General features: G+C 48.0%; 1 protein-coding gene across 3 annotated transcripts in view; it reads left to right on the top strand.

Annotated features, from left to right (window-relative positions):
- The window catches only part of SRGAP3 (SLIT-ROBO Rho GTPase activating protein 3), a 281414-nt gene that overhangs the window by 171258 nt on the left and 85104 nt on the right, over positions 1-25052 (top strand). For all 3 annotated transcript variants that reach the window (XM_038410230.1, XM_038410229.1, XM_038410231.2), the window contains exons 2-3: positions 2702-2897; positions 21768-21930. In XM_038410230.1, coding sequence (XP_038266158.1) covers positions 2702-2897; positions 21768-21930 — 359 coding nt within the window. The remainder of the gene's footprint in view (positions 1-2701; positions 2898-21767; positions 21931-25052) is intronic.

The following is a 25052-nucleotide window of genomic DNA, read 5'->3' as shown; positions in this document are numbered from 1 at the left end:
TCTTTCATGCAGGTCCCCACATCTGTACCCTAGGCTCAAATAAATTTGTTAGTCTCTAAGGTGCCACAAGTACTCCTGTTTTTTGTTTTTGTTTTGGGCTGCAGAGGTTAGCCACTGCAGGAGAGTTGGTTTATAAATGTCTAGTCCTCTGGAGTAAGGAGAGAACTTAGCTAATACAAGGGGGAAGGGATGGTAGTCTTTGGGCTAGTATTAGGCCAGCAACAATTTATTGCACCCTTTTAGAGCAATGGAGGAGCAGGGAGGGAATTGTGGATCCCTGAGTCATAATGCCTTCCCTAAGACGCTCCTGCCATGAGCTGGGTCCTTTTGTCACAATCTACACCTGAGAATGACAATGTAGGGAGATAAGAATTCCAGCTCAGTACATAAGATATAGAGGATACAGGCTTAATGCTGTACTTGGCTATTAGCTTTTTGCAATATACAATATGCAGACACATCCTATTCAACTTGGATGCAGGCAGCTAAATTGATTGAGTTTAAAAATCTCAATACACAAATCTCAAATTATGTATTTTTAAAATGTCCTCCGTATTTTTAAAATTTCTCTAGATGGTTTAGCTAAAATGGTTCTGGGTTGGCTCCTGCATCATGTAGGACATGTTCTTCACACCATTCATACCGGGAAAATTACAGATTTTGAAGGTTTAGGCACATGCAATTGTCTGCGTACATTTGAGAATACCTGATATGAACATACAAATTGGATATCTGCACATGCCAGGTGAAGTGCCCAGCTGGCTCCGTACATATGCATACTTGGCTACAGGCCTGTATGTTTACATACACTCAGATGTGTATGTCTAGCTTTGAAATCTGGCCTCTTCGGACATGTCTGCCCTGCAGCTGGAAGCAAGCTCCCGGCCCGGGTCGGGCAGGCTTGTAGTCGGGCAGCTAGCCTGTGCTGCCACCCAGGCCATGCAACATCCATGCTAATTTTAGCACATAAGCTTGTGCCAAGCTAGCAAGTGTCTGTCAGCCCAGTTGCAGTGTAGACAATAACTTTAGGGAGCAGTCTTGACCCCCCACAAGACAGGGAGCAGTTGCTCATCTCATAAAACAAGTTTTCATCTTTAGCTTCCGATTCTAGCTTTGTTAGGTGCCTCCATTGTGCAGCTGCCTCCTTTAGAAGTCTTCGTGGCTGGCTCTAATTGTTGTTACTCTCTTAAGAAATGTTCCTGTTATCTAGCCTGATTTCTCCCCGCCCCACCCCCCCTTTCAAGCTCTTTCTGTTTTCTCCTTCAAGGGCTCTCTCCTCCCTCCAGGCAGCAAGCTCAGTTGCAGTCTCTGAAAGAAAGAACAACCACTTCCTGCTTACAGCCTTCCCAGACTTTTCACCCCTTTAAAAAACCATTAACAAAAATCCTTGGCTATAAACCTTTCAAACGTTTTAGCAGCAATTGGGAAGGTTTGCTTTCCTCACACCCACACCCAGTGCCACGGATGCCATAATGAATGCTTGTCTTGCACTGAGAGGCAAATTGTCTAATAGGTTGAATGAGCCATATTTTCCCTATGCCAGTTCTGCTTGCTTAGCTTCCAAGAATCAGTCCTGTTTAAGAGATTTCTAGTCTCAGGTACATTATGTAAGAGGCTAAGAAGTGGGAGTTGGAAAAAATGCAATTGATCTTTCACAGCACAAGATAAAAGTCTTGTCAAAAGGAAAATGGTAAAAGGAAACAGTACTTCTCCAGCATATAAAATGGAGATACATCATGTAAAACAGAGTTCGCAGATAGTTCTGATTTGCTGAAGAGGATGCATTACTTAATGTGGCTGATGTTATCAGCTCCAGATAGAACTAGATCAGTGTCAGGATGAAAGCATGGCTTTATCTAATTCTTAAAGAATATTCATTCATATAGGATATAATAGGTGTTAAAATACCATCGTGATAGGTGTGGCACAGATACGTTAAAAACAGAATTTTCTCTCTCACCCCTCCAAACCCCATTTCTGTTTAATACTTTGTATATCAGTCACTTGGTCCTGAAGACTCACATGACCACATCTCTGCAAATCATCATTAAGCTAATGATTTTCACAGGGTTCTATGAGCTCAAATTTGGAGGTCCTGAAAGGCTTTCTGAACCTTCTCCACTTTGCTTCCTTCTCAGCCAAAATATTCATTTGATGTGCTAAGTGACCCAACAGTTATATTGGGGAAATGAACGAAAATAAGGACTTTGCATTTGAAGGGGGGCATTATGTTTTTGGCCTCCTATTATAGTAGCCATTAAGAAGTCAACATTTGTCAATAGGTATCAGTGTTATTTCCTATACTAAGTATATGAAAGTATTAGGAATATTACAAAAATAGCTGTACAGTTTTCATGTTATCTAAGACAACTGGATGGCTTTTAAAGTCAGCCACTTATATACTTGCAATACTGTATATTCTACAAGGAATAATGTTCTATACGAGACTGATGGGTCAAATTCTGAAGTCCTTGGTCAGGGCCTAATCCAGTGCCAATGGAAGTCAGTGGAAAGACTCCCATTGACTTCAGTGGGCTTTAGATTGGGTGTTGAGCCCTTTCATGGGAGTTTTACTTTAGTAGGGGAAAGTAAGAACTGCAAGGCTTGGGGCAAAGCAAGTAAAGACAATTCTCATGTAGGGTCTGTTGCATTTTGCTTGTGTAATGCTTCTTTCTCTCTCCTCTTTTTTGTGCATGTTCAGAAATCCGTACCCAGTTGGTGGAACAGTTCAAATGTCTGGAACAACAATCCGAATCCCGGCTGCAGCTCCTGCAGGACCTCCAGGAGTTCTTCCGCAGAAAGGCTGAAATAGAGCTGGAGTACTCCAGGAGTCTGGAGAAACTGGCAGAACGATTTTCTTCCAAGATCCGCAGCTCCAGAGAACACCATCAATTCAAGTAAGCAAGGATTTCCAGTAGCACGTGGATGCTTCAGAGCCTGAATCAATAACTAACTTTGGTTGTGGCTGCAAAGTCCAAATGTTGACTAAAATTAACAGTAACAGTGCTACAGTGGCATTGTTCTGTGTTTTCAGCATGGAAGGGTCATGAGACGTGAAATCAGGCACAGGTATTGTTCAGTACAGCCTCAGTTAATTTGTTTTAAGTCATTCCTCCAAACAGTACCATAAAATATGTGAACCTTGATTTTTTTTTTTAATTTTTATTTTTCAAAAGAAGATAAACTCAGCCTCCATTTTCTGTGTCTTCACTTCAGTTAGTGCTAATAATGTCAGGTACATTTTATAGGACCTGATTTGTATATGACCTCAAGTCATTATTGGTTAGAGTGCTTTAAATTGCGTTTGGAGATATTTTCAGACTCAGAATTGGAGGCAACTTCTGAAAATTGAGCTCACTAAAGTATTTGTATTTTTAAATAATATTGTATATTACACGCATGAATGCACACGCACAATGTGCTGAAGCTAGGCAAATTCATCTTGGAAATAACATACACATTTTGAACAGTAATTTAACCAATGCAATAATTTACCAAGGGATGTGGTGGATTCTACTTCACTCGAATTCTTTTTTAAATTAAAAGCGATGTCTTTCTAGAAATATGCTTTAGCTGAACCAGAAGATATGGATTCAATGCAACAGGAATTATTGGGTGAACGTAAAGCCTGTGTTATACAGGGGGTCAGACTAGATTATCATAATAGTTCCGCCTGGCCTTAGAATGTATAAATACATGTAGATTTTCAAAAGCAGCTTGTGAACTGTCAGCCCACATTCTAAACCTTGGTTGCAAAAAACTTCAGGCAGAATTTTAGAGTCTGGGGAGACTATTTCTTGGGTGAAGATATTTAGTCTGTAATGTTAGACTGGCCTGTAACATCATTCCAAGGCCCCATTTAAAAATGTGGTTATGATTGGAAGAATGACTCCCTGTAAAACGGGGTTCTGTAACTTTTTTTTCTCATTGACTCAGCAAATTCAGTTTTGCCAAAGATCTTTGGTTGGGCACCACAAAAGAGACTGCCCCAAATATGCACGAACTCTTGAATTGGTCTCATGTTTTCCCTCCAGCAATATTTCTGGTGTTCTTTATGATGATTAGCTCACTCTGGCTGCCTGTCTTAGCTTGGATGTCTTGCTTGGCAGAACATGAGTGATGTTGCGTAGTGCATGCCACTTTCTAATGTGTGCCTTCCAGGTTCTGAACTCTAAGTGAACTGCATATAAATGTGTGCAGTATGAGAGAAGGATATTCATACTGTATAGATCCAATGCAATTCTGCAGCTGAAATTCCTTTCCTTTCTCTCCCCTGGCTATAGCATTTGTCTCTGCCTCTTTTCTGACAGCCACAGCTATGAAGTATCTTTCCCAAAATGATGCCAGTGTCATTCCATTCATAGGCCAAGGACCATCAGCATGGTGTAGCTCCCATTCTAGGGACTTGGGGCTCTACCTGTATGATACACTTAACTTTTCTAATTCCTAGCCCCTTACAAACCCTTTCTTTTCTCAAGCCTCATGTTTCTTCCATTACAGCATGAGAAGTTGCTGCTTCTGCTGCCAAATTACTAAATCCTATTTACTCCATATTACTAAATCCTATTTAATCTATTTACTCTGACTCTCTAGGGAACAGGTTTTCACTGTTTTATGGCCATGTCATAGACTGATAGATTCAAATGTACAATCCCATTGGTTTGCTAGGTGGCTTTGCTGACATTGCTGTGACCTACATCAAGGATACCTGTCCTAGCACGGGAAGGAGTTTGTGAGCATTGGCTACAGGAATGTGCTTGTGCTCTGTGAACTGGAGGCAATGGTGTTTTGTTGTATGTGCGTCTCCTGCTGGCCAGTGCCCTAACTGGAGCACTGGGCAAGCTGTTCATTTGCCCATGTGGGTGTTGCATTTATTATGCTGGGATGATGCCCTGTAAAGTTCAAGCTGTGGGGGGGATAATACTTATTCACCTTTGTAAGGTGCCTAGTAATGAGCTTCCAATGGCCGCCTTTCAGTCGTCGGCATGTACCTGAAGTTACCACACAGCAGGATGTGATAGCATGCCTCAAAGGAGGCTGTTAATTTGAGGTTAGTATGTCTGGATAGAGTTAATGGGTGGGTTCATATACAGCAGTGGTCACCAACCGGGCGATCGTCTGGTCGATCCTGGAGACTTTCCCAGTCCATCGCGATCTCTGGCTGCTAAAAGTCTGGCAGTGAAGCGAGGCTACTGTTAATGCAGGCTCCCTTCCTTCACCCAGCACCACACTGCTCCCGGAAGTGGCCAGCATGCCCCAGGGGGGATGTGTGTGGGTGGGCAGGGGTCTCCGTGCACTGCTCCTGCCTGCAAGCACTGCCTCCGCAGCTCCCATTGGCCAGGGGTGGGGAACTGTGGCCAAAGGGAGCTGCAGGGGTGGTGTCTGCAGAGAGGGCAGTGCGCGGAGCCACATGCCCCCCAAGGGGTGCATTGGCCCCTTCCGGGAGTGGCATGGGGCTGGAGCAGTCAGGGAGCCTGCCTTAGCCATGCTTTGCTACTGCCCGAGGTAAGTGAGAGCCTGCACCCCAGCCCTGAGCCCCCTCCCGGAGCCAGCAGCACCATATACGCCCTACTGCACCTGAACCCTCTTTGCACCCCAACCCACTGCCCAGCCCTGACCCCCCCCCCAGAGCCAACACCCCATGCCCCCTCCTGCACCCAAGCTGCTCCCAGAGCTTCCAGCCCCAGCCTGGAGCCCACACTCTGAATCCCTAAGCCCCAGCCCAGAGCCCACACCCGCTCCTGAGACCCCAACCACCTGCCCCAGCCCGGTAAAAGTGAGTGACGATGGGGGAGAGTGAGTGACAGATGGGTGGGGGGTGAAGTGAGAGGGGGCAGGGCTTTGGGAAGGGCGGGTTGCACTTAAATTCAAAAAGTGATCTTGTGTGTGTAAAGTTTAGAGACCACTGCTGTAACAGTGACATGCACGAACTGCATCATGAAGATCTTGGGATGGGATGTTACCGGCAGTCAATGGAGGAGGCATGGTTGCAGTCACACTAAAGCCTAGCAAGACTGTGGGCTAGATTGTGCTTCATTCTGTATACGAAGTGGCATATAGCTGCACCATCCCAAGAGGACTGAGAGCCCAGGGAATTAGTTGTGCCCCAGAGAGGCATAATTGCTTCTGTACTATCTCCTTTCTTCCGGGGTGGTAATTTGCTACTGGTCCTGACTGGCTGACTAGCCCCTCTACGCATCATCTCAGCTGTGCGGGTCAATGCCTTCCGGGGGGGAGGCCTAAGTTCCTTCCATTCTCCCCTCTTTCCCTCTGCTCCCTGCTTACGGCTGTGCAGGCAGAGCAGCCTCAGGCATGTAACCCCTTCTTTCCCCCCATGCCTGCAACTGTGGGACAGCTGAACAGGGCATGGGAGAGCATCTTGTTCCCCACTTACACCTCGAGCAGCCGTTGGGGGCAGACTCGGTAATGACGGCTATTCTGGTGTTGCTATTATGTCTTGTTATTGACTGACTGTATTTCTCACCCTCGCATTATCACAACGCAAGTCTTTTATCGCCAGCTAGGAACACAGATACTTCTTCCAGAAGCAACACCATTAGCACTCAGCTGATCAAGCGGTTGGAGAGTGTGGTGCATCGATGATGCAATCAATAGCTCCCCCCTCAATTAGACACATCCACATACACACATCTCAGACTGTCCTCCAGTTAGAGTGTAACAGGAGCAGTTCCAGGTCTCTGAGCTGCTACACAGTGGACTTTCAATGAGCAAGAAACAAGCTTTTCCACCCTTAGAACGTGATAGATGACACAATCAGTCATATTTAACCTTCGACAAAGGAGGTCTAAAATCTGCCTGTATCTAAAATGTCCTTAATAGAAATCATGTTACTGTCCATGTGAGCTGGTCATGGAGTCCCACAGGGTAGAGTAAATCTACATGTCATATCTGTTAGTTCTTCTTCGAGTGCTTGTTCACGTCCATTCCACATTCGGTGTGTGCGCGCCACGTGCATGAGCGTCTGAAACTTTTTCCCTTAGCGGCTTCTGGTGGGCCCCTGAGTGGCACCACTGCACCCTGCATATATACCCCCGTCGGCCTGACCCCTCCAGTTCCTTCTTACCATCTGTGGTGGCGTTGGAACAACCTCTCTCTCTCTCTCTCTCGTAGAAGAGCGCAGTCCCTTAGCCTTTAGAGGAGCTGTTATCAATTTGTTTACATATAGATTGTGAACACTTAAGTGATTAGGTGCTTGGAGGCTTCCAGCACCGGCCGCTGGGCATGCTGCAGGTCCACGGCTTCAAGGCTTGCGCCACGTGCCGCAAACCTATGCCAGTTAGGGACCCCCACGACTTGTGTCTACGTTGCCTGGGGGACGGACATCAAACTGAAAGGTGTAGGATTTGCAAGGCGTTTAAGCCAAGGACAAGGAAAGAAAGAGACTTACAACTAAAGCAACTGTTGATGGAGGCTGCATTGCAGCTGCCGGGCCTGGAGCGCCTGATGCCAGCTCAGGCGTCCTCTGTGCGTAGTGTCCCAGAGCCATCAGGAGACCCAGCACCGGCGAAGCACCGTAAGCTGTCGGCCCCAGAGCGCCAGGCTAGGCCCCGGCACCAATCGTCCTCCCCGGTGTGGCCTCCAGCGCAGCCTAAAGGAAGACGTGATTGTTCCTCGCACAGGAGGCTGGCGCCTCCCAAGGCACTGAGCGCCGACAAGAGCGGGAAAGCCGCAGGACTGGCGCTGACACAGGTGGTCCTGGTGGCACGAGCCCCACCGAGCCCAGACCTAAGTGAGCTCAGGGTGGACGATGGGCTCGAGGGCATAACGGATCAGCCCTCTACACCTGGCACCTTTGAGGCCGCAAAGGACCTCATCGAACTGTCGGCGGCGAGCCTCCTCCCATATGGGGAGAACTCTCTGGCACCCATGCCTCGGGCACCGTCGAGGGGTAAGCTGGCAATGGTGTGCTGCTCGAAGACACCGTCCCGGCACCGCTCCCGGAGTTGGTCCCGGTCGAGCTCCAACTCTGAGACTCGCACTTGCCAGCAGCCCAGAAGGAGGTTGCGGCACTGGGCAGCGGGCCGACGTGAAGAAGCACCAGGAAATGGCACACCGCTCTCTGGCATCACCCAGAGACCGGCACCGGGAGGAGCTGAGACGACCCTCGCTAGAGGTCTCCCGCAGATGATCCCAGTTCAGGGAATGCCGGCCCCGGTCCTGATCCCAGTCCCGGGGGTTCTGGTACCACTCCGGTCCCACTCAGCCAGGAGCTGCTCATTCTCCCACCGGCGCAGATCGTTGGCACCGCCATGGCCTTTGCGATTGGCCTCGCTGCAGTCCGGCGCTGGCTCCGGCCGCTATAGCTACCCAAACCGGGGCCCAGACAGCAGGGACCCTCAGGGGAGCTGGCAACCTCAATGGGGGCCGCCAGGCCATTGGCACTTCTGGACTCCCTGGGCCTATCAGGAGCGCCAAGGGGCTCTGTCCAGGGCAAGTTACTCAGTGCAGCGGTCCCGGTCCCTGCACCGACGCCAGACAGTGCCGGAGGCAACAGTATCCAGGCCGCCAGCATCCCCACAGCTTAGACCGGAGAGTCCGGCACCGAGCTTGGTGCCCTCCCATGGACTCCCACCTCGGCCTGAGCCGGGGGCCCCTGCCACAGGAGATGGGGAGCAGGAGGACCAACCAGAGGGGGCCGAGCAGCAGCTAACCTCCTCGTCTTCCCCTGATAAGGCAGTGGCGGGTACAGAGCTATCTGGCCCTCCGCCAATAGACCATGGAGCCCACCAGGAACTGCTGCGCAGAGTTGCCCAAAATTTGGGGTTGCAGGCCAAGGAGATGGTTGAGCAGGAGGACCCCATGGTGGACATTGTGAGCCCCAAAGGGCCATCCAGAATAGCGCTCCCGCTCATTAAGACCATTCAGTCCAGCTATAAGACTATATGGCAGATCCCGGCCTCCAGCGCACCAATGGCTAAAGGAGTGGAGCGTAAATACTTTGCCCCATCTAAGGGCTATGAGTTCCTGTTCTGACACCTGAGTCCATGCTCCCTAGTGGTTTCGGTGGTGAACGAAAGGGAGCGCCATGGACAGCAGGCCCCGGCCCCTAAGGCCAAGGAGGCGAAACGCCTGGACCTTTTTGGCAGAAAGGTGTACTCATCTGGGGGCCTTCAGTTGAGGATGGCTAACCAGCAAGCCATCCTCAACAGGCACAATTTCAACTCCTTGAGCGCTGGTGGGGAAGTTTAAGGAGAACCTCCCGCAAGGTTCCCAACAGGAGTTCATGGCCCTGGTGGACGAGGGCAAGGCAGTAGACAAGACCTCTCTCCAGGCCTCCTTGGATTCTGTTTCTAGCTGCTGCATCTGCCATCGCGTCAGGGGTGGCCAGAGGAGTCAGGCCTGCCCCCTGAGATCCAGAATACACTCCAGGACCTCCCCTTCGAAGGGTCCGGTCCTCTTCTCGGATCAGACAGATGCGAGGCTGTATAGCCTCAAGGAGTCGCAGGCTACGCTCAAGTCGCTGGTATGCACAACCCTGACGACCCAGAGGAAGCCCTTTAAGCCGCAGCCTCCCCCTCAATGCCAGTACCAGCCTCGCCATAGGCATGAGCCTTACCATAGGCGAGGCAGGGATACAGGCGACGGCGCAACAACAAAAATAACAATATGTGCTGGCCTTGGTTCTGGCCCAGCACAAACCCCAGCTGGGCACTAAGCCAGGCTTTTGAAGGTGCATTCGAGGACAGCGTACCAGACCAGTCATCGGATCCGTCCCTTTGTTTCCTGAACCGCCTGTCCCGTTTCTCCCATGCGTGGTCCACCATTACGTAGGGCCATTGGGTCTTACGCACGGTGCGGAATGGGTACTTGCTGCAGTGCGCCTCCCTCCCTGCCTCCCATCCCCCTTCCCCATCCCTCTTCAGGAACCCTCTCACGAGCATGTCCTAGAGGAGGAAGTCCGCTCGCTGCTATGGGTGGGGAGTGGTAGAGGTGGTGCCTCACGGCCTAAGGGGAAAAGGGTTCTACTCCCGTATTTCCTCATTCCCAAGGCCAAAAGGGGCCTTCGCCCAATCTAGACCTGCGCGGGCTCAACAAATTCCTGGTGAAGGCCCAGTTCCGCATGCTCTCTTTGGGCATCATCATCCCTTCCTTGGATACGGGGGACTGGTATGCCGCCCTCGATATGAAGAACGCGAACTTTCATATCGCCATTTTCCCAGCACGTCGGCGGTTCCTACGCTTCACCGTGGGCCGAGAACATTATCAGTTTGCTGTTCTCCTGTTCGGTCTAGCTGCAGCCCCACAGGTGTTCACGAAGTGCCTGGCGGTGGTGGCAGTCTTCTTACGGAGGCAGAGAATCTGGGTGTACCCGTACCTCAACGACTGGCTCCTGGCGGGCTGATCCGAGGCGGAGGTGTTGAGGTGGCCCTGAGATTGTTCCGTGAGCTGGGGCTCCTGATCAACATCCCCAGTCCATGCTCGTACCCACGCAGATAGTGGAATTCATAGTGGCAGTCCTGGCCACCGGGCAGGCCAGGGCAAGCCTTCCGGTATCCTGACTCTGGGCTATCCAACAAGCAGTGGCTTCTCTGCACCAGTTTCCAGCAACAACAGCCAGGTGCTGCCTGCGGCTGCTGGGCCACCTGGCAGCATGCATGCACGTGATAAGGCATGCCACACTGAGACTCAGGACTCTGCAGGCGTGGCTCGCTCGGGTGTATCGCCCAGGCAGGGACCCCCTGGACTTGGTAGTGACAGCCCCAAGGGATGTGCTGGACTCCCTGCTGTGGTGGCAGTCCCAGCTTGTGGTTTGCGAAGGCATCCCCTTTACCATCCCACTTCAGGACCTGATGCTGGTGATGGATGTGTCAGACCACAGATGGGGGGCTCACCTGGGGGACCTCATGATGCAGGGGTTGTGGTCCAAGGCAGAGCGGTCATTCCATATCAACGTGAAGGAGCTCAGGGCGATTTGTCTCGCCTGCCAGACCTTTCACACCACTCTGAGTGGTCATAGCGTGACAGTTCTGACAGACAACACTACTGCCATGTTTTATATAAACAAGCAGGGTGGGGCTCGTTCCTCGCCACTTTGTCGTGAGGCTCTCCTCCTCTGGGACCTTTGCATAGCCCATGCGATTCATCTCGAGGTGTCCTATCTCCCCGGGGTGCGTAACGAACTGGCGGACTCCCTCAGCAGGTTGTACTGCATGCACGAGTAGATGCTCAGGGCGGACGTCGTGCTTTCTCTCTTCTGCAGGTGGGGGTTTCCCCAGGTAGATCTGTTTTGCCACCAGGGCCAACGCCCAGTGTCCGCGGTTCTGCTTGTTCCAGGGCTGCAGCCTGGACTCACTTGTGGATGCATTTGCGATCCCGTGGAGAGGGGGCTTGATGTATGCCTTCCCCTCGCACCCCTTGGTGCACAAGGTCCTGCTCAAGGTGCGCAGGGACAAGGCGGTGGTGGTCCTCATCGCCCCAGCCTGGGCCCGCCAACACTGGTACACATAGCTTCTAGAGCTGTCGGTGGACACCCCAGTAGTCCTGCCCCTACATCGGGACCTCATTACACAGGACGGCGGGCGGCTTCTCCACCCCGACCTGCAGTCACTGTACCTGATGGGGTAGAGGCTCTGTGGCTAAATGCCCTGGAGAGCCAGTGCTCCCTTCCTGTGCAGCAGATTCTGCTTGGCAGTAAAAAGCCCTCTACCAGGGTTGCCTATATGGCCAAGTGGAAAAGGTTCTTGTGTTGGTGTGAACCCCGACAGGTGCGGCCGGGCCAGGCCCTGGTGCAGGCCATTCTGGAGTACCTCCTGCACCTCAAGCATCAAGAGCTAGCCCTGTCCTCACTCAGAGTGCACCTGGTGGCCATCTTCGCCTTCCATCTGGGGTTCTCGGGGGGCTCGCTGTTTTCCCTCCCAATGGTGGGGCAGTTCCTTAAAGGGTTGGAGAGGGTGTTCCCATACTCCTGCCCCCCAGTCCCTCTATGGAATTTTAACCTGGTCCTTTCTAAACTCATGGGACCCCCTTTCGACTGCCTCGCTACCTATTCTCTCCTCCACCTTTCCTGGAAGGTGGTGTTTCTGGTTGCCATTACCTTGGCCAGAAGGGTGTCCGAACTGAGGGCCCTCACCTCTGAGCCACTGTATGCAGTATTTCACAAGGACAAGGTGCAGCTCCGGCCGCACCCCAAATTCCTCCCTAAGGTGGTCTCCCGATTCCATCTGGGCCAGGACATTTGTCTGCCGGTGTCCTTCCCGAAACCCCATACGGACCCGAGTCACTACAGCTTGCACACCTTGGATGTGCGTCAAGTGTTGGTGTTCTATTTGGAGCGCAACAAGCCCTTTTGCAAGTCCGTGCAGTTGTTCGTGGCTGTGGCCGAGAGGGTAAAAGGCCTCCCAGTATCGGTGCAGCGGATTTCGTCTTGGATTACAAGCTGCATCCGGGCGTGCTATGAGCTCGCAGGTGTTCCAGCCCCAGCGGTCATGGCCCGCTCCACCAGGGCGCAGGCGACTTCCACGGCGTTCCTGGCACAGGTCCCGATCCAGGAGATCTGCAGAGCAGCCACCTGGTCCTTGGTGCACACCTTCACGACCCACTACGCGGTCAATCAGCAGGCCAGAGAGGACGTGGCAGTTGGCAGAGCGGTCCTCCGAGCAGTTGTTCCGTGACTCCTGCCCTCCTCCAGAGGTAAGCTTGTAATTCACCTAATGTGGAATGGACGTGAACAAGCACTCGAAGAAGAAAAAATGGTTACTTACTTTCTCATAGCTGCTGTTCTTCAAGATGTGTTGTTTACATCCATTCCACCACCCACCCTCCTACCCCTCTGTCGGAGTCACCAGGAAGAAGGAACTGGAGGGGGTCGGGCCGGAGGGGGTATATATGCGGGGCACAGTGGCACCACTCGGGGCCCGCCAGCCCGACGGGAGCCGCTAATGGAAAAAGTTTCCGATGCTCGTGCACGCGGCACGTGTACACCTAATATGGAATGGACGTGAACAACACTTATGAAAAAGTAAGTAACCATTTTTTATGGCTAAGACTACCATTTTGACGGGTCATGGACAATAAATAAAAAAAAATCACTGAAGCCGTGACCTGTCCCTGACTTTTACTAAAATCATCCCTGACAAAATGTGGAGGGAGGAGGGTCTAGCACCCTGCCCCCCCTGCAGTGACTGGGAGCTGCAAAGGACCCTATTGCCCAATGGCTGTGAGGGGTCCACCTGCCGCCCTCCAGGGCTGGGAGCTGCAGGAGGTTCCCTGCTGCCTGTGGCAGCAGGGGAGCTGTGTGGGGGAGGGCTGCGAAAGGCCCCTAGCCTGTCCACGGCCACTGAGAAGCTCTGGGGTTCCTCTGCCGTCATTGTCTGCTGGGAGCTGTGGGATCCCTCTGCCACTGGCGGCGGTGGCTGGGAACTGCTGGGGAGGGGCCCCCGGCTGCTTGCAACAGCTGAGCCACTGCAGGGGGGACCCCTGCCAGCGGCGGCAGCTGGGCAGCTCAAGGGTTGCCGGTGGCTGGTCAGTTGCGGGCGGGTGTCCCGCCACCCACAACTGATGTTATAATGAAAATGTTTGGCATTTCCATTCTGCCGTAGATTTTGAAATGTCAACTTTCGGTTCTGATTTGGAATGAAAACAAATTTCCAGATCTCAGAATTTCCCACAAAACAGACATTCTGTTTCTCGACTATCGGTATTTGAGCTTGGGTCTCAAGTCTCTGAGCAAACTTGGATACCATCTACTGCTGGAAAACCCATGGCAGGGCCAGGTACTGATGTGCCTGCCCCAGAGGCATCGTGTGGCCCCAAGTGAGAGTTAATCTTTCATCATCTTAGAGGGTCCAACCAAACACCTATTGAAATGGATGGAAGTCTCTTCATTAACTGCAATGGGAGTTTGGTTTAGGCTGATAGTAACTCTTAACTATAAACTGGCGTATTCACATTATGCAGAAATGTTTCCTATATGTGTTAACACCTGATTTTAAGCACTGTAGGAAGCAAGTTTGATCCAACAACACTCTAGACTTGGAAGTCCAGTCTGACAGACTGCATGACTCATGGGATCTTTTTTCTGAAATTAAATAGGCTTAATAGAAATAAGTGAAACAAACAAGAAAACTACCCCTCCATGTATAGCATTCCATAGTTTGCTACAGTCACAGTCAGTCTGTTACTCTGCCCTCGACCCCCAGTCTTCTTCTGAAGCATCAGGTTTGGGCAGGATGCTGGACTTGATAGATTAAGGATCTGGTCCAATACTGGGAATCTTATGTTGCTTGGTGTCATTGCTGGAAATAAATAGAACAGGTCCAGAGGCTGTGAGAGAGAACCCAAAGGAAAGGTGGAAACCAAAGTTTTTAGAAATTGGAGCAGAACTCTGGCTCTGTCAAACATCACAAAAATGAATAAGAGACCTCTATTCTACGTGTGCATGTAATGGCTCGGAATCCTTTGGAGACGGGTGATCTCAGTTGTTACTGCTGTTAAAGCAGCTCATTGTGGGTTCATTAGTTTTGGCAGACAGATGGAGGTAGGAGTAGCATCTGGTGGATGGACTGAGCAAGCCCTGGAACATACTGTGAACATCTAATTATTAGTAAGTTCCAAGCAAGTGCAGCTGGAGGGTGCCAATTGCTCTATGTTAATATAACTGCAAGGCTAAGATGGGATCAGGCTAGGGGAAAGGTTAAAGCTACTGTCCATCTTTGCCCTTTAAATGACATTTTGTTCTTTATTCCATATAAAGAAGAGAGTCCTAGAAATTTAGAGATCCCATCTAGTCACTTTGCCTCTCTGTGCCTTGCTTCACTTCTCTCTGAAATGGATATAACATATCCCCTTTCTCACAGGGCTATAACAAGGCTTCATTCATCAATAGGATTTATATTAATAACCTTACATCAGGTCTCCAATCACTTTACAAAGGAGTTCAGTATCATTACATTTTACAGATGGGGAAACTGAGGCATAGAGCAGGGACTGATATGACTTGCCATGGTCACCCAGTGGCAAAGGTGAGATTAGAACCCTGGTCTCCTGAGTCTTAGTCCTGTGTTTTCTCCACTAAACTATGCTGCCTTCCCTTGAATATATAAATATATGTTTTAAGGCACAGTGTAGCGTTCTGGCGCATTTTCTAAAAATGCTCCCATCCTGTGGTGGTGGTTTTTTGTTTAGGTTTGTTTTTTTTCTGCTATAATACCTAGTTATTCAGTGGGAATCTTCCTGCAGGACAGGAGCAATGTTCAAGTGTCAAGGGCAAGTATAATCTTTTTTTTAAAGGAGGAGACTTGCTCATAAGAGTATGTTTGTTTAAAATGCCTTTTTAATAGGTTAGGGCTTGGTGAAAACATCCTGCCCTCAGTGTTTGCGCTGTAAACTATTAATACAGGGGTTCTCAAACTGGGGGTTGTGACCCCTCAAGGGGTCATGAGGTTATTACATGGGGGGGGGTCATGAGCTGTCAGCCTCCCCCCAAGCCCTGCTTTGCCAACAGCATTTCAAATAGTGTTAAATATAAAAAAGGTGTTTTTAATTTATAAAGGGGGTGCTTGCCCTCAGAGGCTTGCTGTGTGAAAGGGGTCACCAGTACAAAAGTTTGAGAACCACTGTATTAATGGGAATGGCATGCTCAGCTCAAAGGTGATATATGGCCCTGAGTGAGATGACGGAGGTGGCCACTTTCAAAGCTGAGTCTCCGGGCGATTTAAAGGCTGATTGAAACTGGAAATATGAACTGGAATTGGAGGAGGGGAGCTACATAGTGGGATCAGAACAGTTCTTTTTGTGGTGATGTTTTGCAGTCTACTATCTCTTCTTCTTTCTGTCGCCTGATGGAGACAGAGTCCAGTTTCCAGGGTTTAAATCAGCTGGAGCCATCTAGAGCAGAGTCCAGTAAATATTTTCAAACTCGCAGGAGCCCCAGTGCACCCCACGGGGCTGAAGCCCTGAGCTCTGGGGCTCTGGGAAATAGTCTGTGAGAATTTAAGCCCTGCCAGTTTCCATTAGTGCTGCAAGGTTAAGCCATCCTGTCAGTGCAGCAGTCTGCTGCTGAATAGTGCCAGGGGTGGCAGTTTAGCCAGCCATATTGGTAAAAGGTTTCTTCTTATGCTCTTTGAAAAATGCAGGCAGGACCCCAAGCACCTTGAATCCAATACAAAAAAAATCTGTAGGAGGTAAGAATTGGTCCGGAACAGTCAGTGTGGCTGAGCTGGCAGAAAACTGGTGCAGAAATCTTGGGGTGGAAGTTTAGCTGCTGCTACTCCCACTCTGAAGAGCGGTGGCACTTCACCCCACTAGTGGTGAGTAGAGAGCCGGTTCTGCCTGAGACATGGGTGTGGTATTGGGAGCATAACCAGATTGTCCAGAGCATGTCTTGATTCAATACACATCCCTGCAACTTCCACAGATGGGGCTGCTATGGAGCTTGGGTAGAAATGAAGCCTGAGCACCTGGGGGTGAATTTCCATCTTCTCTTTCCCCTCAGGACATCTGTAGCTCTCTGTCATCTTGAGTGAATATGAACAGCGAATAATGTAACTATTGCGTGGAGTTCGCAGCTTTGCTTTTCCAGGCCAAAATAAAAAATAGACTTTACAACATGATATTTTTTCCATTGAAATGGCTGGAATTACAAGAATGGAAGGACCTTCATTCCTGCCACTTGAGGGATGCAATGCACTTGGTGTTTTCTCTTGGCACCCTTGTCCAGAGCATCAGAGGAACTTCTCTTTGCTTTGCAAGGTGAAATGGACAGAACGTGATGAGCTATGGGAGGCTATTGCCACCACTAGCAGTAGATTTGGCAAGCAAGTTGTCTTGGCTGCTCAAGTTACCATTATAACTGGAAAAAAGAAAGCGTACTTGTGCCACCTTAGAGACTAACAAATTTATTTGAGCATAAGCTTTCGTGAGCTACAGCTCACTTCATCGGATGCATTCAGTGGAACTGGAGGGAATAAATCCATGAATCATTACTGTGGAAGTCCAGAAAAACAAGCTAGAACATGTACCATCCATCTCTAACAATATAACTAAGAAAACAAGAAGCAGCCCCATCACGGTAATACTGAGTGACTGGAAAAGAAGATCAGAGTGCAGCATAGTGTCAGACTCCTTGGCCCATCTGAATGTGAAGAGACTCTGACCGAAAATAAGTGCTTTCTTTGAGAAGCAAACCATGGGAAATTTCATAAACCTGAGATGATGATTCAACCTATTGTGTCTGTGATGGAAATTTGGAGAATTGCGAATGGCAAACTTGAAGGAGAATCTAGGATTAGAAGAACAATGAAGGTTCCAGAGGAAAAATGGAAAATTGTCTTAACAAACCAAGCTATTTATGAGCATAATGTATTAGCTGTCCACCTTAGTGTTTCCCCCATTCACTTTTCCTAGTTTGCTCCTTTCCAACCCACATGGGTTATGCTGCCAAAGATGATTGGGGAGTTTACATAGTGAGGTGATCTGTGCTCCACTTCTGTCTGGACCACATAGAGATCTGTGAGTCTGCTGCTAACCAGGTTGGGAATTTGAGCTTGGGCAGTAGAAGCTCATGGATTTAGATCTAGAGGTCTCTGGTTCAACTCGCAGCCTGTGACCCACCCAAGGATGTCATGTTATGTATCTCTTATGCTGACCATGAGAGAAAGTGACATGCTCAGAGCTCTGCCAGTGCATGCAGAGGATTCTAACTTGCATCTCTCTATCTATATGTGGGCCATGTAGCCCTAGACCAGGGGTTCTCAATCTTTTTCTCTCTGAGGCCTCCTTAACATACTGTTAAAAACTCCACGGCCCACCTCTGCCACAACTGTTTTTCGGCATATAAAAGCCAGGGCCAACATTAGGGGGTAGCTAGCAGGGCAACTACCTGGGCCCCATGCCACATGGAACCCCGTGAAGCTAAGTTGCTCAGGCTTCAGCTTCAGCCCTGGGTGGTGGGGCTCAGAGCCCTGGGCTTCAGCCCCATGTGGTGGGGCTTCAGCTTTCTGCCCTGGGCTCCAGCAAATTTTAAATCTGGCCCTGCTTGCTGCTTGGCGGCCTCCTGAAACCTGCTCATGGCCCCCCTGGGGGCCCCGGACTCCTGGTTGAGAACCACTGCCCTAGACAATGAGGAATATGCCTGACAGTTGACCTCCAAGAGGTTCTCTTTCAATCAGGCTGGATACCCAGGAGGGCTGTGTAAAAGGTGTTTACATGACAGTGGCTGATGCACTGGGGATTGAATCAGGGACCTCCAGAACTATAAACAAGAACTGACACATTTTGAACTAAAGAGACAGGACTCTCTTGGTAGGACTGCAGCAAAGTCCTATCATCTGTTGATTGAGGGATCTGGAACACACATTTACCAGAAGGTTACATTGGCTTTTAGCCAAACCTAGGGACAGATACAGGTACCTCAATCTCAGTGGCTGGATTATCTGGGTATATTTTCCTTTGAAATTTGGTACTCTCCTGATCAGTCTGAGAATTGAAGGCTTGGGCATAGGACCTCTCTGTGCCTCAGGTTATCAGTCTCTCAAATGGATGGAGTAATACTTTCCCATCTTGCAAAGGGGTTGTGTGAACCAACGGATGTTTGTGAAGCGCTTTGAGACCCCATCCGAGAATACCTTTTTAAAATATTGCACGTGTATGCAAAGCAATGGATTATGTGTTGGACAAAACATTGCTGGAACTCCCCCCCCCCCCATTTTTTGGTGCAAACTTGCCTTAAAATAGTCATTAATCATGACTTTGTTAAGAGCCAAGTGGAGCATGAGGATCAGAGAAGATTTAGACACAGAAATTATAAGTCTGTCTCACTGGCTGACTGAAATTTTGCCAAGTTGGTGCATGGGGGAAAAAGAGCTGAATGCCAAATTTGTGTACTTAGAAACCCTCCCAGCAAACTGACTGGTGTCTGCTTCCTAGACAACTAGAGTTAGCAGACCAGGCAGTCACCAGTTCACCATGACACTCGTAGGGGTCATTATCAGAATTCTCACATTATGAGGTTATGATGTATTGTATTGGGTACGAACACTGATGAAATACATTCAGCTTTACTGTTATATCAGGCACACTACTATGACTTGCACCTTTTGCTGTATAGAGAGGCTGCACTGTGTTACTGAAGTGTAATTCTCCCCTTGCAGGCCACGTGTTTTTTTTTTTTTTTTTTAAAGGCCTAAATATCATTACAACACTGGTCCCCAAACTGTGTGGTGTTTCCCCCTAGGGGAGTGTGGTGGAGCCCAGGCCAGTCCTCATGCGGGGAGGGGAGGGAGCACCACCCACCCCTGCTCCGCCCCCAGGTCTGCTCCGGCCTCACCCCCCAGCCACTGCCCCTGCTCATGGCCCGGCTTGCGGCCTCAGCCACTAGCTGGGTCTCTACTGCTGGCCTTCGCCCCGGCCATGACTCCGTTCCCAGACCTGGCCCCAGCTCAGGGGAGGGAGGGGCACAGACCGGGGTAAGGGGTATGCGTCCCTGAAAAGTTTGGAGACTACTGCATTACAAAGTGATGTAAGTCTAATGCACAGAATGACCAGTCTGAACTCTGAGATGGACCCCGGTCTCTTATACAGCTAGTGTTTCTTCCTTTTCCCCTCCTGAGAAAAAAACAGATTATATGTAAAGATGTCCCTATTCAGCTAAGCACAACCTTGTCTCTGGGATCAATGATCAGAAAAGCTCCATTCCATGGAAAATGCTTCTGTTTTGCTGGCTTCAGGCAACTGTAGGAGGATAGTAAATAAGGACAAAGCTGTGGGTGAAGCTTAGAGAATCTGAGTTGCTCAGCTTGTGGAGATACTTAACTGAAAACTGTGTGTGTGTGTGTGTGTGTGTGTGTGTGTGTACATGTTTATATTTAGGCTTGGATTTCCTTCATTGATTAAGAAATTTAAGTCAACAGCTCCTTTCTTGCATTATCCTTTTTTAAACATGTGGGGTCGAGCCCCAAAGTCCTTACTGGTCCTTAGCAATATTGTCAATGCCAAGCATTTAAAAGTCATCAGTTGGGCCTTCCAGAAACATGAGATTTGCTTTCAAATTATAAGATTAAAAAAAAATGTGCTCTTTCCGTCTTGTGGTTAACGTCTTTTGGATGTACCTTGGACACCTTTTCAGGCTTTTCTCCACAACCATCATGGCTAGAATATTTTTAATGAACGCTGAGATTCTGAGTCACCTGCATCCAGGAGCTGGGGCCTTAAGAAAAATGCTAAATATTGTGGGACTTGCAATGAAATCATGAGAGTTGGCAACACTGGCTTGGATACTGAAACAATACTTCAAACATCACTCCTAGTTGTAAATGTGCACTTTTTCTTGTTTGTTTTTACAGTGCCTAGCACTGTGGAGCTTTGATCCCAGATTGGGGTCATATAGTAGTAATAAGGTCTGTAATGCAAAAATATGACAGGTGGCCCCTAATACAAACATTTTCTTGCAAAAACAAAAGGTTCTTGTCACTAGAGTGTGCCTACCCTGGACACCTGATGAGGGAGTGTTGCACACTAAGCAATTTCTGCCCCAATTTCCTCCTCCCCAGGGTTTTCAATATCTCCCAGGAGTTCACGTTGCTCAGCTCTCTAGCTGGGTTATGCTCAAAGTTCAGTTCCCTTTCAGGTTAACAAAAGTCCAAACAAACCACTTCAGCCCTCGGCTCCAGTTCTCACCTTGGAAGTCAGCAGGCAAGTCGCTCTCCTGTTCTCCTGTGTTCAGCCCTCTGGCTTTGGCTCTCTGGCTTGGGGAGGTCAGTTGGCAAATCCCTCTGCTGCTCTCCTGCCTTCATCCTTTCCCCAGGAACCTCCTCTGGGTTCCTTCAGGGATCTCCTCCCAGCTCTGATTGTCCCTAATCCTTTGTATCTGCAGATGCTGCCCTGATCTGTCACTTGGCCAAATTAGGAACATACCTGGTGGACCTGTTTCAGTCCTCTAAAAGTGTGTACATTATAATAGAATAGTGTAATAGAACAACAGCTGAGAGAGAGAAAAGTTCAGCAACTCCCAAATTTTATTGGTGTCACCATCTTAAACATTTGTTGTGTAGTCAATTAATGGATGGAACATCAAGTTCACATACCACAGATTGGGAGCCCCCACTGAAGTCTATCTCTCTGCTAAAAGTGTTCTTAAAAGCATATAATCTGGTATTCCAGCATTGTATTTTGTATTTTTCATTTGATTTTTAGATGCACATCTTGGGGGTTGACAGCTCTCTTCATGCTTGCTGAGCTTGCTTAGTGGCAAACACTTGGTCTCATACTCTACTGTTCGTTCTGATTTTTCTCTCCTTTGAAAAGCAGTGGTTCTCCGGAACTGCCCTTGTCTGGCTTCTAGGATTTGGGAACTTTCTGCTTTGCATTGTTGCAGTTTGTGTTCCAATGCAGTGTGCAACCACAGACCTGAGGAGATCATGGATGTTGGTAACACGAGATGTGATGACCAGCCATCCCATCCATAGATCTGCACATGTGAGGTTTCACATTCATTTAGCTTTGGGTATAATAAATGCATCCAACGAAATAACACTTTTATGGATATTTGTTATGAGACCTCACATTTCATTCTAATCAGCTGTGCACAGCGGGAACAGCTTGAATCCAGAACACATGCTATGAATGGCAATCAAGTAGTTAATCAAATGCTGCACTGGTTTTAGGGAAGGTTACAAGGCTGAGTTCAGACCTATTTTGTTAGGCAGAAGGGATAGTAGCAGATTTACTCAGCCGAAGATGACTATATCAGTATCGTTGATAGTATCCACTTGTGAATTAAACCCTTCTTTGAATTATTCATGTTTCCCCAGGAAGGATCAGCACCTTCTTTCCCCAGTGAATTGCTGGTATCTAGTTTTGACCCAGACTCGGCGAGAGAGCAGAGATCATGCTACCCTGAATGACATCTTCATGAACAATGTCATTGTCCGCCTCTCGCAGATCAGCGAAGACGTCATCAGGCTCTTTAAGAAGGTAAGCAAAGCAATGGGCAGTTTTTATTAAGGAGCCATCCTTGCATTGCTCTGTGAAAAACTAACCTCCTACAAGATTGTGCACAAACTAGAGATCCATTGAAGATGGGAGAGTGATAGTTTGAACCTGCTTTAAATTTTGGGACTGAGATCAGCTATGAAGTGGGGATAGTAATAGTCACTATGGTAAAGCAATCTGAAATCCTTAGATGAAAAATGCAAAGCTCTTAAAGCATATTAGAAATAGTGTGGATGTGGGAAATGTAAAACATCTTGTTTTTGCAGGAGCTAAAAAAACCTGTAGTGAAAGTCCAGCCCTATTAAAGTAAATGGGAGTTCTGCCACTGACTTGAGTGATCAGGCTACACCTCTTGTTTCTGGAAAATATCTCTGAGAAACAGAGGAGTCTGGGAATTGAGACTCCCCAGTTCTTTCTAAATTCCTGGCCAAAATTTTCTTCAGAGCATCCATGGAACCAATCCCAGATACAAATGCAAGCACACTGGACCTGTCTGATGGCCTTCTGAAGAGCTTATGATTGGAGCACAAGTGTAGTATTTTATTTTCCACACTGTGTGGCTGGCTAATTGCATGTGAGTGAATTGGATCAATTCCTTGCCTATAAAGTCTTTAACAGAGTTGGACTGTATTGTCATTGCTCCAATTTCGATTTGGTTTAGGCTGGATTTGAGGTTTCGGGCTAGTCACAGTGTCAAGGTTAGGATTCAGGTTCAAATATTTGGATTTGACATTTCCAAAATGTCAAGCTGGCCTTGTGAGATTCCAGTCCAACAGTAATCTCATTGGATCAGATGGTCTTGTGAGCTTTCTGACATCCTGAATGGTGGGAATCTGGTAGGATGAACAATTACTATTAAACTTCTGCTGCCATGGACCAAAATCTCCTGAAAATTGGCCATTCTTATGATATTTCAGCCATATCTGGGTCTAAACTGTAACACTTCTGATTTTTGGATCTGATCTGGAACTGAAACCATAAGGGCAAATTTGATTCTTGTGGCCTGAAATTGAACAGCCTTCTCCTTTCTCTGCCTTGATGTTTGAAGGGGCTTGGATTCAAGGGTCCGTGTTTTGCCAAATTCAGAGTTAAGTAGGACTCAAAAGCAACTATTTACATTTTACTTTTAAAAATTTCCCTTCTACCCAGTTGGTTCCAATGTGCATCTTTGGATGGCATATCTCATTTTAAATCACAGTAGCACATGTCTGTGCTTGAATGGTGACTAGACAAGGGCCTTGTGATTGAAATATTTCAATCTCATACCAGGCCAAGATGATAAAATATTTTGTTGACTAGACAATGTTACATTTCTTTGCCTTTTTTAAACTTAATGGTACAAGTACTTACTGTGTGTTTAAATTGTTCCTCTCTGTCTCTCCTTTCCCCACTCTCTGATCCTTTTGCCGACAGAAATAAAGTAGCATTGACTCCATCTGCAGCCTGTCAAAGTCAGCACCTGCTTTTAATCAGAAGGAAGCTGCACAATTGAGTTGTGGGGTTGTGTGATTTCACTTGCATTTGTCCCTGGAGGTTTAAATCACAATAGGACTCACATGTCCCTAGAAATAATGACCAACTAAATCACTGAAAAGGCTTATTTTGTGTCATCATTTACCATTAACGTATATCAGGAGGCTGACCCTTTAAAGGATAAGCATTATGTTTTAACCCCCTGTGTACCGTTTCAGACAGAAGCTTTAGAACTGAATTGTTGTGGGTTTTCATTTTTCTCAGTGTTTTTGATGAGGTAGTTAAGGCACAGATGAATTGGAGTATCCCAGAAATGAGAAATGGAAAATACCTATTAGCTCATCCAGTCTAGCCCTGCAGCCAACATGATTGTTCCCTAAAATGTATTTACCCGTGTTTTGTCCAGTGTGGTTTTGAATATCTCAACTGATGGCACTTCCAGTCCTTATCCTGGGGAGAGCATGTCATAGGCTATATTAATAGATCAGTGTCATGCAAATAGGCCAGCACCAGAAGGGTTAAAGGCATCCCTAATTGTTCTTCAGCTGTTTAGTTTTGCTGTAGATTGCTCTTTGATGATAAATTATGGTAACATTTGTTTCCAAGATGTCACTTTGAATTCCCCCAGTCAAGGATTTATTAATGGATTGTGACATACTGGGTGCATAGAGGAACTGGAAGGTTTTGTGATTTCTCCCATTACAAATGTATATTGAGCTCTCATTATGTAAATATAAACTATTGCAGTAAAGAGAGGGATGTATAATTGGTGAGCTATTAGGACCTGCATAATTGAGTTGCATTTGATCAGCACAGTGGTAATTTGCGAACAAAGGTCCTGAGAGTTCCTTCACCTCCTACTGACTTCAGTTTAGCTCCCATCAGGATCATCAGCCAGTAAACTGTGGCTTTGCATTTTGTTCTCCACTGAAGATCTTTACCCTTCCAATGGTAGATAGGTTTCTGCATGGCTAGCCCAAGGGGCGGCCCACTGGCCTACCCGAGCCTGAGGAAAATGGGAACTTTGGAGAGATTGATCTGGTGTTGGAGTAGACAGGATTTAAGAGAGCCAACAAAGGGCTCAGTTTGACTCCCTCAAATGAACTGTCACATTGAGGGGAAAGGGAAGTTTACACTTACACTTTTGGAACCTCAGGTAAGGTTTGGATTCTGAATTTGGGGCTAAGATTTGGGTTAATTTTTACTTTGGTCTGAACCACTTTCTCTTTTCCTAATAAAAAATGATTTCATAAAGGCTAATGGGGAGGGAGGTGCAGAATCAGTGTTAATATCTAATAGATCCTTTATCAGGGGACTATATCCTGCCCTTGCATTGGACCCACTCTTAGAAGCCTCTTTCATCTCTCCGTACTATGAGCCAATGATGCTTCTTGTTGTCATTTCCTCCAAAGATAGTTTCTGATTTCATTGCACATCTCTGAACTCTGGAGTCTCCTGGAGAAGTTTAATATCTTGGTTTCTTATATTTATGGCACACTTGTTCTCCTGCTCTACTGTGGAGCCAGTTTCATTCTAACCTTCCTTGGTGGCCATGATGTTGTCAGGGAGATGGATAATTTGAATCCAGTGAGAATCCATAGTTTCTCTAGGACTGAGAATGGAGTTGACTC

Source organism: Dermochelys coriacea, chromosome 7 (assembly GCF_009764565.3).
Source record: "Dermochelys coriacea isolate rDerCor1 chromosome 7, rDerCor1.pri.v4, whole genome shotgun sequence".
Taxonomy (NCBI): domain Eukaryota; kingdom Metazoa; phylum Chordata; order Testudines; family Dermochelyidae; genus Dermochelys; species Dermochelys coriacea.
This window is presented reverse-complemented; position numbering and strand designations above follow the sequence as displayed.